Here is a 12665-nt window from a genome sequence, read left to right as displayed (position 1 = left end):
GTTTGCCTGTTATTTTCACTTTTCTTCTGTTATTTGGCTTGGAGATACAGCTGATTACCTGAAAAATCACTTTGGATCTGTACTGTTTTATAGGTTGTAGAAAAATGAATGTGAGTAACCATTCTTTACGGATAACAGAGTGCTGGAATTTGAGGTGTTGAGAACCTCCAGGGACCACATTTTATATGGAGAATTCCAAAAACTTTAATAAAGCAAGTGTTATTATTTAGTTATGAATAATATGGAGATCCAGAACAAATCTATGTTATCAAAAATTCATATTTGGATTATTGTTAATTTTTAAAATAGTCATGTGTCTAATTTCCCTTCCCAGACACTTGCTGAAGTGGTGAGTCTGATTGAAAAAGCAAGAGAAGGTAGTTCTTTAGTGCAAATAGGTAAGATGATTAGGTTTTATAGATATAAAAACCTAATTATATATAACAACCACATATACACCCATGATTGCTTGCACCATGATTGCACAATTGGACCATTGTGATCCATAGGGTTTTCACCGGATAGTTTTTGGAAGTAGATCTCCAGGCCTTTCTTCTGGTCCATCTTAGCCTGGGAACTTGGCTGAAACCTGTTCAGCATCACAGCAACACACAAGCCTTTGCTGGCAGACGGATGGTGGCTGCATATGAAGTGCACTGGCCGGGAATCAAATGGCCAGGATCTCCCACATGGAATGGGAGATTCTACTGCTGAACCACTAATGCCCCCTTAAGATCAAAAATGAAATCTAGATTCATCATGTGTCCAAATCTAAACTCATTTACTCTTTTTCTCTCTCAAACCAGCTCTTTTCTCAAATATGGCTCTGTTGCTGTAAAGACATTACTGCCCACCGTGGGCTCGCTGGCTGAACATTACTATTAATGCTACTATTAACTAGCTCATCATCTCCCTCCCAGTCAGTTGCCAAATCCCAGCAATGTTTTTGGATGGATCCTGATTTTTTTTTTTTTTTTTTACATCAGGTGAAGAAGGATGAGCAAATGAACCGCAGACGTGGCTGTGAGGGTGGCGAGGAGGGACTGATAGCATCCCCCAGTCTATCCTGGGTACACACTGACTGCCCATCTCCTCCACAGGTCCCATATTTCTGCTCACTCCTTCTTACTGCCTGCAACCCCTCTCTGGCCTCAGCCCTGATCTTCAGCTTGATGTTACTGACAATTTGCCGAAGCCCTGCTATAGGAGATTAGGGCAATGGGGATCTTTTCTCTGCCTTCCACGCTCCCGCTCGCCCTCCACCTGAGTGCCCTTGAAGGGATGGATGGATCATGAAGAAAGCTGCAGCGCAGGCTGCTGGTTCTGGGAGGAGCTCAGTGTGCCTGGCCTTGGGGTACGGGCCCAGGGCAGTGGGAGTGCACAGATGCTCTCAGAGGCCTGTGGGACAGTCCAAGGTGATAAGAATCCAGCCCATTGCCTTTTCTTGGATTTCTGTTATTTTTTTCATTTCTGTAAAGCTTGTAGAGTTTCTATAGAATGCTTACAACAGGGGTTTAGTTTCTTCCAGTTCCAAGCTTTGCCCATGTACAGGGCAATTATTCAGGCAGTATTAACCAGTAGAGTTGTATCCACTCATTCATTCAAATCAGTAGTTTATTCAAATGCTTTCATTTGATAGAGAGCTGCGGCCCTGAAGCACCAAGGAGCCTCCCTCCACCATCCTAGCCACTTCAGTCCCTCTCCTGGGTCCTTTCAGATATTTCTGTGCCATCTAGTAATTACAGGGGTAACCCCTTGTGCAGCAGGGCCTCCAGGACCCTGCCCCATCTCAACGCCCTCTGTCTGGCTGGCTGGTGCCTGTGCCATAAAAAAAAAGTGCCATACAGGCCGTAAAGTAATGCGACCATCACCCCTGTTCCTCAGTGATAAGGTGACATCTCAGCATATCAAAGGCAATACATACAAGACGGATTCTCTTATCAGATTAAAATAAAGTCTAATAATGGTAAATATACTCACATGAAATAAGCCAAAAATCCAAGAAACCCATATAAAATCAACCACACCAATAATTCATACTTTGATAGTTGTGAAACAATTTCAGGATATATTTTCTTTTAACATAGAAAGATAAATACTGGAAATCTTGTCTTTCAGGTATATTCCATAAGGAAAGACAGAGAGCAGCCACTAATCCTTTTATTGCCGAAGGCTGAACAGTATAGTCAGGACCTTGTTTGCATATGGATGGCTCTGAATGTTCACTAAAATAATATGTCAAGGAATTCATTTATAAGTGATGAGTACTTTTGGGGGCAACATAGACACTTCTTTAATATTTTCCTTTAGGGCAAGTTTTTAATGAGACAGTTCAGCTCCTTATCACATAAATACTTTCACCTCAGTATTTGTGTGGATTGGAGTTACTATTGGGAAATGGCTTTTTGATTCCCTGGCATTTTGCTGCATTAGAAGCATTTGGATATCATGCCACTATTTCATAAATGGTTTGTCAACGCACCAAAAAAAAAAATTTTTTTAATAAGGTGGAAGATAGATTCGCATATGAAAGATTCTAGAAAAAAGCTTTCAATATTAAAACAAAATTAGTAAGAACCATTACAGTCTAGTATATGAAAATAGAGTACTTTGATGCCTTAAAAGAGACTGAAATGTTTTAAAATATGCCTCTCTATACTTTTTAATACAAAGATTTAAACGTATATATTTTTGGCACAATTTTATACACAAGTGCTAGGAGACTAAAAGAAGACCAGAGATAAGAAAAGACTGATAAACATATATGGACAAATTAAAGTATATCATACTTTTATCTGTAAAAACAATTATAGAAAGCAAGAATGATCAGGTTCCCTGTTACACCTTTAACAGATGAAAAATTCCTTGGCATTGAGGTACACCCCCCTTTTTTGAATCAGTGTCAAATTTGCCTCTCTTTTGATTGGAGCACTAAAAGATCTTTGACTTTTTAAAAATCATTCTTATCTTTAGTCTTTCTAGAAAATTGTTTTACCATCATAAATACAACACTGTAAATTAAAATATACTCTAGAAACTCTATTTGAAAGCTTTAGACATGCAGGTTAAAGAACAATAATAGATAGTGTAAATGAGGTAAGACCATTACATTAGCAGTCCCAAATGAACCATGCCTCCTAGAATTCTCACTGCCCTATACTCTCTCCCACATTGATTCCAGACCTGGTCATGTGACTTGCTTTAGCCAATGGGACAAAAGGAAATGTCACTCAAGTAGAGGCTTGATAAATGCTTGCATATAGGGTTTCACCTTCTGGAACTCAGCTACCTGTCAAGTGTACTGGAGAAAGAGAAGCCACACGTAGATAGGCTTGTGAGTGAGGTCTTCTTGGATGTTCCAGCCCCAGTAGAACACCCAGCTGAATGGTTCACATGAATGACCTTAGCCAATGTCATATGGTTGAGAGCTATCCAGCTGATCCCTGCCCAAATTCCTGACCTGCAGAACTCTAAGCAATAAAATGATACGTTTAGGAGTGGTTTGTTACACAGCAGGGAATAATGTATACAGGTAATCCTCAATTTATGACTTATTCAAGTTACGATAAACTGCACTTAAAATTGTCCTTTTTTCTGTACATCTTATTGTTAGTAATATGTACTACATACAGTGTCACAGTACATAATTTGCTGATGTTATCATTCTCAGATGTCACTCACAGATGTTCAATTTCATGATTTACTATTCAAAGCACTGCTACCCGGTCTACAGTGAAGTCAGTGTCGGGAGTTGTAATGGATTGAAAGTTGGGCAACGTTCAACTCTGATGGCACATGACAATTGGACTGCACACATGCCAGATAGCCATGAGTACTCCAACTTCATTGTTACAACATTGACACCAATTTCATTGTAGGCCAGGCCTGTAGCATGATCTTATTTTATAGAAAAATGATTAGCTAGAGTTTTTTCTAAACTAAATCAGGGGCTTCAGTTGCCTAAGAACATGGACCCAAACACTGATCGCTTTGCAAAAGTCAACAGGCAGACTCAGAAAGCAGTGAGATGCTACCACAAAATATGTGAAGAAAAAAAGACAAGGACCGTACAGGCAACTCTCACTAATTTTCTGACTGGAAACGCTGTCCCCATTCCCAGGGGTAGTTCAGATGATCCAGAACCTCTCACAAGTAGAGTATTACCACGACTGACAATGTCAATGCCCTTCAATTCTTCTTGACTGTCGGAGTAAATTTTTATGGCTTGTGTACTTTTTTATGTATATATGTATTAAAATATATCTGTAAGTTTATATGTAATGTCTCCAACCCCCAGAGATAAATAAAGACCAAATTTATAAAGATACTGATAATAAAAGGCAATAATAACAAAAAAAGGACTAACTTACTATGGAAGTTGTCCAAACAAAACCCCATTGTAAGTTAGGGACTACCTGTATAGTAAGTGATAGTAAGAATTTCTCAATGTTCTGTCTAGAAATAATTCTAAGGCACTTTCTTCACTGACATGCCCCTCCTATATTTTTGTTATTTATTTATTTGTTTGTTTGTTTATTATTGACCCTGTACCTCTTTATTCTAACTATAACCAGTTGGGCAGATGAACTGAATTGGTTGGTTTGTGTGAAAAGTATGGTTGAGAACAGCTTCACTGTATATTGATCCAAAGTGCCAAGTGTTTGTTGGTTCTTAAAAGAACAACATCCTTAATGATGTTATACATCTTAAATAAATATCATTCAAAACTGTGGATGGGACACTCTGTTGGAAAGACATTAACTTCAAGAAACTGCTAGCACATAAACTTTCTGTGGTTCAATCAAGCCATATTTCCCTTCATTACTTTTCCAAATGATACTTTATCCTAACATCAAGTTTTTAGGCACTAAAATGGCTAAGACTGTCTGTAGGGATTTGTTTTTAAAGGGATAAGTATTTAGAATTTGAAATTTATTAGACTAAGCAAGCCATTCTGATTGAGCAAGTCACTGGGTGTGAGTTTTCATCTTTCTCTGTAACTAACGTGCGTTAGCAGAAGAACCTATTTGTAGAAGAAGAAGTGCTTTTGTAGTCCAGCCTGAGGTAGTTAATGGGCAATGCATCACTTCTAGGGGAATGGTGACACTATTCCATTAAACGGTGTGGATTGTATCTACAGCAAGTACCTGTTCTGAAAACGAAGTATCTGGGTGTCATGAAGAAAAAGATATAACCTGCCATTAAATATGACAAACAATACCATAACTGCTGCTGACTGCATCGTTTAAAAGGGTGTGGAGGGAAAACTTACATATAAAATGTTGATTAAGGGGAGTCCTGGTCAGACAATGACCCAAGAAGGACACTTACAGAGAGTAGTATTTGGACGGCGCTGTGGATGACCTCCAGGTACTGGAAGTCGACCATGCAGCCTGTGACAGAGACGTACGTGTAGTCGTCCATCATCCCGTGGGCTGACGGGGGCAGCACTCTTCGGACACAGCCAGGCCCATGTTCCCTCCACCATGACCGGTGGACAGAGATGTTGAATGTCATTAAATCTGTGTCCTAGGCAGGAAGGGGGACAAGAGCAAAAGGAGATGATTATACCACATAGCGTCTTTGACTTTGATCTTAGGAAGAGTTCAAGACGGATGAAATTGAAGATGAGTTCAAGATGAATCAAATTGAAATAATTTCAATTTCAAATGAAAAGGAATGATAAATAAATGCAAAAGTGGCTGTATGAATCATATGCCTAAACCATTGGGTTATAATTATTCAACTTGGAGGTACAATATTTTAAATAATATTAATATCTTAAAGTTAGCATACACATCAAAAATTCAGAGATGAGACCCCCCCCTACATATGCTCATTTTAAAAAGAATTTCGTCCGTTTTGAAACTTATTTTCTGCATTTTCTTACTGCTGCATCATCACCTCCGCTGCCACTGCCACCTCCGCTGCCACCACCACCACCATCACGAGCTAACACTTGTTGAGTGCTGTACACATGCTAGACATTGTTCTAAGTGCTTTTCATGTATTCTGTCCTTTAATGTTCATGTAGGTACTATTATCAACCTCCTTTTACAGAGGATGTGAGAGGCTGAATAATGGTCCCCCAAAATATCCATGCCCTAATCCCTGGAACCTGTGAATTTTATCTTATAAGGTAAAAAAAAAAAAAAACAACTTTGCGGATGTGACTAAATTAAGGATCTTGAGATGGGAGATTATCCTGGATTGTATGGGTGGGCCTTAAATGCAATCACATATATTCTTACCAGAGAGACAGGGGGAGACTTGACACACAGAAGAACAGAAGGCAGTGTGACCAAAGAAGTAGAGATTGGAATGCTGGCAGCCACCAGAGGCTGAAAGAGGCAAGGAAGGATTCCTTCCTAGATCCTCCACAGGGACTACAGGCTTCCAACACTTTGATTTCAGCCCAGTAAAATGGATTTTCTTCCTTGCTCGAAAGAATGAAGAAGAATTGATGCCTTTGAATTATGGTGCTGTTGAAGAATATTGAAAATACCATGGACGGCCAGAAGAATGAACAGATCTGTCTTGGAGGAAGTACAGCCAGAATGCTCCTTAGAAGTGAGGATGGTGAGACTTCATCGCACGTATTTTGGGCATGTTATCAGGAGGGACCAGTCCCTGGAGAAGGACATCATCCTTGGTAAAGCAGAGGGTCAGTGAAAAAGAGGAAGCCCCTCAAAGAGATGGATTGACACAGTGGCTGCAGCAATGGGATCAAACATAGCAACAATTGCGAGGATGGTGAAGGACTGGGCAGAGTTTCATTCTGTTGTACACAGGATCACTATGAGTTGGAACTGACTGGACGGCACCTAACAATAACGACAACAAAACAGATTTTGAACTCTAACCTTCGGAACTGTGAGGGAGTAAATTTCTGTTAAGTCACCAAGTTTTTGGTAATTTGTTAGAGCAGTCATAGCAAAGTAAGCCTCAGAGTGGTAAATTAAACTTGCCTAACTTTTTTAAGCTAGCACGAATTGACTCAACGGCAGTGGTTTAAGCTAGCACAGTTAGTTATAGTTCGAGCCAGGATTCAATCCCATGTAGTCTGTAATTTTAGCTTTAACACCATACTCTCTCCCATTACTTGATATGTTCTTTCTCTCAACCCCTTTCAATTCCTTGTACCCTGAAGTCCTTCCCCAGCTAAGGGACCTAGTCCCTTCCTCCTCAGTTATTTCCAGAAAAGACCACCATAGCTAATCAAAAGAACAAAGAAGGCAACCTTTGGTTTTCCATACCAAAATATGCTTTCAGAGCTCCTAGCAGAGACAACAGTCTTGAAAGGCAAGGTTTTTAGGCCTCAAGAGGAGCCCTTTAGTATTTCTCGAGTGCCAACTATGTGGATGAAGATCATAATGTTTTGTCACAAACAACACATTGAAGAGAAAGGGTGAGAAGCCACCAGAATCTCAACTCCCGAATTAAGTAAAAATTACAACTGCTGTCTGGAGCAGGAAGGAGGAGGTATGCTAATGTAGAGAGGACAAGGGGCCCTTGGACCTGCAGGAGACTGGACCTACAGGGAAGCTATGGACCCAGAAGCAGAGTCATCATTACTGATTTCCCAGCTTCCACTCTGAGCAAGCTCTGAGTCACCAGTGCCAGGGAGCATGTTGGAGAGGACACCGTAGGGGGCCTTTACGGAGAAGCCCAAAGGCTGCCACTGACTGCGCAGCTCAAATGATACCCCCCTGTGAGATCTCACTTCCCTTGAAGTGATCCTCATTTCACTCGTAAGTGCCTGAAATTGAGCTCAGAGCTCTGAAAAATAGGGGAAGCTGGTGTAAAGTGGAAAGCCCCTGAAGTGTGATGTGGCTCGGACTGAAAGTAACCATTGTAAGATCTCCCTGAGCAAGGACAATGGTGAAATGCTCCCTCTATGCTCGGCTGTGTATGGTAAGTGTGCCGCATGATTCGTAATATTCCCAGTTCATGTTAGTAGGCAAAGCGCAATATAAAAATACATTTGAAAATTTTTCTCAGCTCAGGGAATTCATAGTACAATTACAGAGAATGCCTTAAATTGTACTGATAATAAAGTATTTCACATTTTTTCATGTGTTTTTGGTTGCTGATTTGCTATATGTATCATTCAGTTACCTTCACAGTTACAGCACTTTATTGATAATAAAATATTTTACATCTTTTTTTTTTTTTTTTTGGCTGTTGGGTTGCTTTTACAGCTGCCCTCTGAAGGGAAAATATTATAGAAAAATAATTGCTTTAGCTAGCACATTCAGTTTAACACAAAGTAATTTAGCTGCAGGCAAACTTCAGAGAGGCACACTGATTCCTCCTTTTCCTGGCCATTGGATTTAATCTCTTACAGTTAGTATTGATCACTACAGAAAAACTATTATTTCTCATCTTAATAGAACTCATTAGAATGAACCAGCATGATCTCAAAACTCATAGCAAATTTCTATTCTTTAAGCATTCTTACACAGTGTCCTTTCTTACTGCAGGACTTTTCTTCCCATATGGCTTTGACTCAAACGTATGTTATACAATAAAACAAAGGTGACTTTATGAACTACTGATACATATCTGTTACACTCATAGAATCTCTCAATGTAGTTCTTGCTCAACTTGTTGACACTAGAATATATTTATAAACGTAACCATTCTTCTCAATGACCATATTGAACTTTGAATGAGAACATCAATAGCATCAAATTGCATTTAAATTTCAAACTTCTTATTTTAATTTGTTGTAAAATTTTATCTTATGTCTGTGTCTGATTTCTATGCCCTTCAGTAGCTGGGTCTCAAACACTTTTAAAAACTGTAACACATGGCTCAATTTTCTATACATGACTTATCAGAGGAAATGCAACACAGATAACTACAACAATGATTTTTGTAAATAAATAAACACAAATGATTACTTATTTTGTTGGAGCTTATCAAAGTATATAGTTTTGAGAAACATAGGTTAAACCATAAGTCAACAGAGTAATCTTAAAAATAATTTGGAATAGCACAAGGGTCATTTTTACTTCTCGGAAAGGGTATTGTGGGATGATTTAAGCACACCTTGGTTAAGAAATTTGACAATTGATATCTTTGCCATGATTTTAGAATGCAAAAGATGCAAACAATGATATTCAGACTTATGCAATTGTATGTGATTCCCAGAGAGTTTGTAGAGCAAGGAAAAAGAGATTAAGGGGACAGAAAAGAAATAAAAAAACTAAATAAAGTAAGAAGATTTGGGAGGTACAAGGGCAGCCTAGAGAGAGTGTCAGGGCCAACAGAAGAGAGAATTTCAAGGAAGTTGGTAATTTCATAAACTCTGAGTCTCCTAAAAAAGACACAGAGTTTATTCATTAGTGGGGTAATAGAAACCTTACAAAACCAAATTCCAAGAGAGAAGTAAGAGGGAAAAACTGGATTATAAGGAATTGAGAGGACTGATAAAAGAATATTTGATGTGCAGATTGTCTTTCCATGAAGTCAGGGAGTTAAGGTAGTGAAAGACATATGACAGTGACTTGCAAAGGTAGATGAGGAGAACAAGAGACAACACACAGAGACTCAGATTTTAGCTGCATCTTCTCACTCTCAAGGAGTTGTGAATTTAAAGAAAATTATTCCAGAATATCTGCTTTCCCTTAATATTTATTCATGTATTAGATGTTTAAAAGTTTTTCATTTTATTAATGTGAACTCCAAACTTGTTCCCATTTTTTAGAATATTGGAATTAAAAAAAAAAAAAGGATTTCCCAAATTTTTTGAAATCTTGTTAATTGTGTGGGCATGGCTGCCCACATTCTATTCATACCAAGTATAGCTACAGTACTGGCATCAGCTTACATCCTCAAAAAAATTCAGTATCTACTTCTTTGTATTATAAAACCAAAAAAACCAAAGCTGTTGACATCAAGTTGATTCTGACTCATAGCGACCCTATAGGACAAGGTTGAACTGCCCCACAGGGTCTCTGAGGATCACCTGGTGTATTCAACCTGCTGACCTTTTGGTTAGCAGCCACAGCACTTAGCCACTAGGCCACCAGGTTTTCCTCTTTGTATTATACCACCACGTAATTTCTCATAAATCAAGGAGTTAGTCTAGCTCTTATTCTTCTTTGTTCTTTTAATAATCAGTTTGTTTGGTATGTTTACTTTAACTTTAGATAATCCTCTCTATTTCTACAAATGGAATCTCAACTACTAATAATAAAGATCAATTTTTAAAAATTTTCCCCTTAGTTGTGGCACAAATGTGATTGAATCCACTTTTATTACCAATCTACTGTCTTTGTCATTTCACTTTTTTTTTTTATCATAAGCTAGTCCACATGTACTTGAGAAACTATATTTTGCTCAATTTTAGAGAGTTAGCTTTGGGTTTTCATTTATGTAATAGAATTCAAGTCAGTCGCAACTTCTTTTCAAATGCTTGTTCATTTCAGAATATGGATTGAGATCAACTTTCTTACATTTCTAATTATTTTCTCTTCAACCAGACTTTAAATATATCAGAGAATATTGTGAGATATATTTAATAAAAAACAGATACTTTGCTTGGGATAGCATGTGTTAAGTGTGTAGAGCCTGAAGTGAGAAGACTTAGAACCAGTTCAAACATATCAACTATTATATGCTATTTTCCTACTTTAAAAGCACCTCTTACAGACAGACTTAAAAGGTAATCAAGCTTCCATTATGAAGCATCTGTCATTTGCTGTCTATTTCTCAAAGAATCCTTCCTATGAGCCATGAGCCCGGTCATAGTCATTTAGGTCTGTGTCATTGGTGTTGAGTACACAAGACTTTTTTAAAGCCTGTAGGATGGACACTGATCATTTTGATTTCCTGTTTTTTAGCTTTACGGCTAGGTATTTCTGGAGATTTTCAATTCTCTGCCATTGATTATAGGCCAGAGGCAGAGGTAAAATTAAACAAGCCTATTTCTTCACTCTGGACCTTAGTTCTCTAGACTGGACCATGTCAGGAAGCACTCATGTCTTATCCATCCATCATCCATCCACCATCCATCCATCATCCATCATCCATCCATCCATCCATCCATCCATCCATCCATCCATCCATCCATCCATCCATCCATCCAACCAACCAATATTTGTGGAGCTTCTAGTACAAACTAGGTATTGGGATTCAAGAGTTAACATAAGAGATCTCATCCCTGCCCTCATGGAACATAAATTTTAGTGGAAAAGATAGAAGACTTGAAAAGGTTAGAGCCAAGAAAAGGGGAACAAAAGGAGTAAAGATAGATGCCAAGAGAGGAGAAATCTCTATTTGATGACAGTGATGATATTAAGAGGATTGATTTAAGGAATTGTTTGAAGCCCTTTATCTGAAGGGAGTTGGGCTGAGTATACCTTAAATATTACTTAATAAACTGACATGAATTGTATGTTTCCTATTGTTGCTGTAATAAATTATGACAAACTTAGTCAGTTAAAACAACTCAAACTTATTATCTTACAGTTCTGAAGATCAGATATCCTAAAATCAAGGCAGGGCCACATTCCTTCTGGAGGCTCCAGAGGAAAATTTGTTTCCTTGTTCTTTTTAGCTTCCAGAGGCCACCTGCATTCTTTGGCTCTTGTTCCCTCCTTCCATAGTTTAAGTCAGGTGTCTAGCATCTTCAAACCTTGTTTTCTCTCTTTGACCCTTTGATTCCATTATTACATCTCTTTCTCTGACTCTGGCCTTCCTGCCTCACTCTCAAAGATCCGTGATTATATTGGGCCCACTCAGATCCAGGATATTCTCTTCATCTCAAAATCCTTAATTTAATCACATCTGCAAAGTCTCTTTTGCCATGTAAAGTAATATATTTACAAGTTTTAGGGGCTTATTATTCTGCCTACCATATAAATGTGAAATATACATCAATTAATTAAAAGTTCCCAGAAATCCTTGAAAACTATTAAAACTATCCCTTCTCACACAAAATAGTGTAAGATCATTAAACACTTTAAAAAGTAAACATGAAAATTTATCATTGATAAATTGAGATTTTAGTACATTGGCTTTTAGCAAAATAATATGCTTCATAGCTATTCTGGCCAAGTTCACAAATATCAATACATCTGACACCAATTTTTTGGTATTTATCATTCTTGATCTTTCAGCAGTTTTGACACCACTGACCCCTCACTCCTTCTCAAACTACTGTCTTTCTTTCCCATAAATGTGTATTTTCCTGGTTTTCTTTATTCTTCTTGGGAAATCCTAATCAAGATAAGATGGTGGTAAAAGGCAACATTCCCTGAGAGGAAACTATAAAAAAGGGCATTATGAAAGGGTTCAAGCATCCTCCTAGACCAATTTGTGGAAGATACAAACAATCTTCTCTGAGGCAACCTATCTTAAAACTAGGTCCCTTCGGTTTCCTAAAGATTAGGATTAAATAAATATGATTTCATAATGAAAATTTTGCCATATCCTGGGGAGAAATAAGCCTCTATGAATAAGTCAAAGGAAAAACGAACCAACAAAAAATTTAAACGGCAGAATTTAAGAACAAGTAACCTCAGGTTTCAGAATTATCAAATAAAGAATATATATACTTTTAAAAACAAAAATATTTCAAAAAATAAAAACTGTGATGAAAAGTCACTAAGGATAAGAAAATCTAAAAATAAACCTCTAGATTCTAAAAACTTAAT

General features: G+C 37.9%; 1 protein-coding gene across 1 annotated transcript in view; it reads right to left on the bottom strand.

Moving 5' to 3' along the window:
* Nucleotides 1-12665, bottom strand: part of NKAIN3 (sodium/potassium transporting ATPase interacting 3) — a 403169-nt gene that overhangs the window by 166332 nt on the left and 224172 nt on the right. Inside the window, exon 5 of the mRNA XM_064268301.1 lies at nt 5332-5529. Coding sequence (XP_064124371.1) covers nt 5332-5529 — 198 coding nt within the window. The remainder of the gene's footprint in view (nt 1-5331; nt 5530-12665) is intronic.

Source organism: Loxodonta africana, chromosome 14 (genome assembly GCF_030014295.1).
Source record: "Loxodonta africana isolate mLoxAfr1 chromosome 14, mLoxAfr1.hap2, whole genome shotgun sequence".
Taxonomy (NCBI): domain Eukaryota; kingdom Metazoa; phylum Chordata; class Mammalia; order Proboscidea; family Elephantidae; genus Loxodonta; species Loxodonta africana.
The sequence above is the reverse complement of the archived record's forward strand: the minus strand, read 5'-3'. Positions and strand labels throughout refer to the sequence as shown.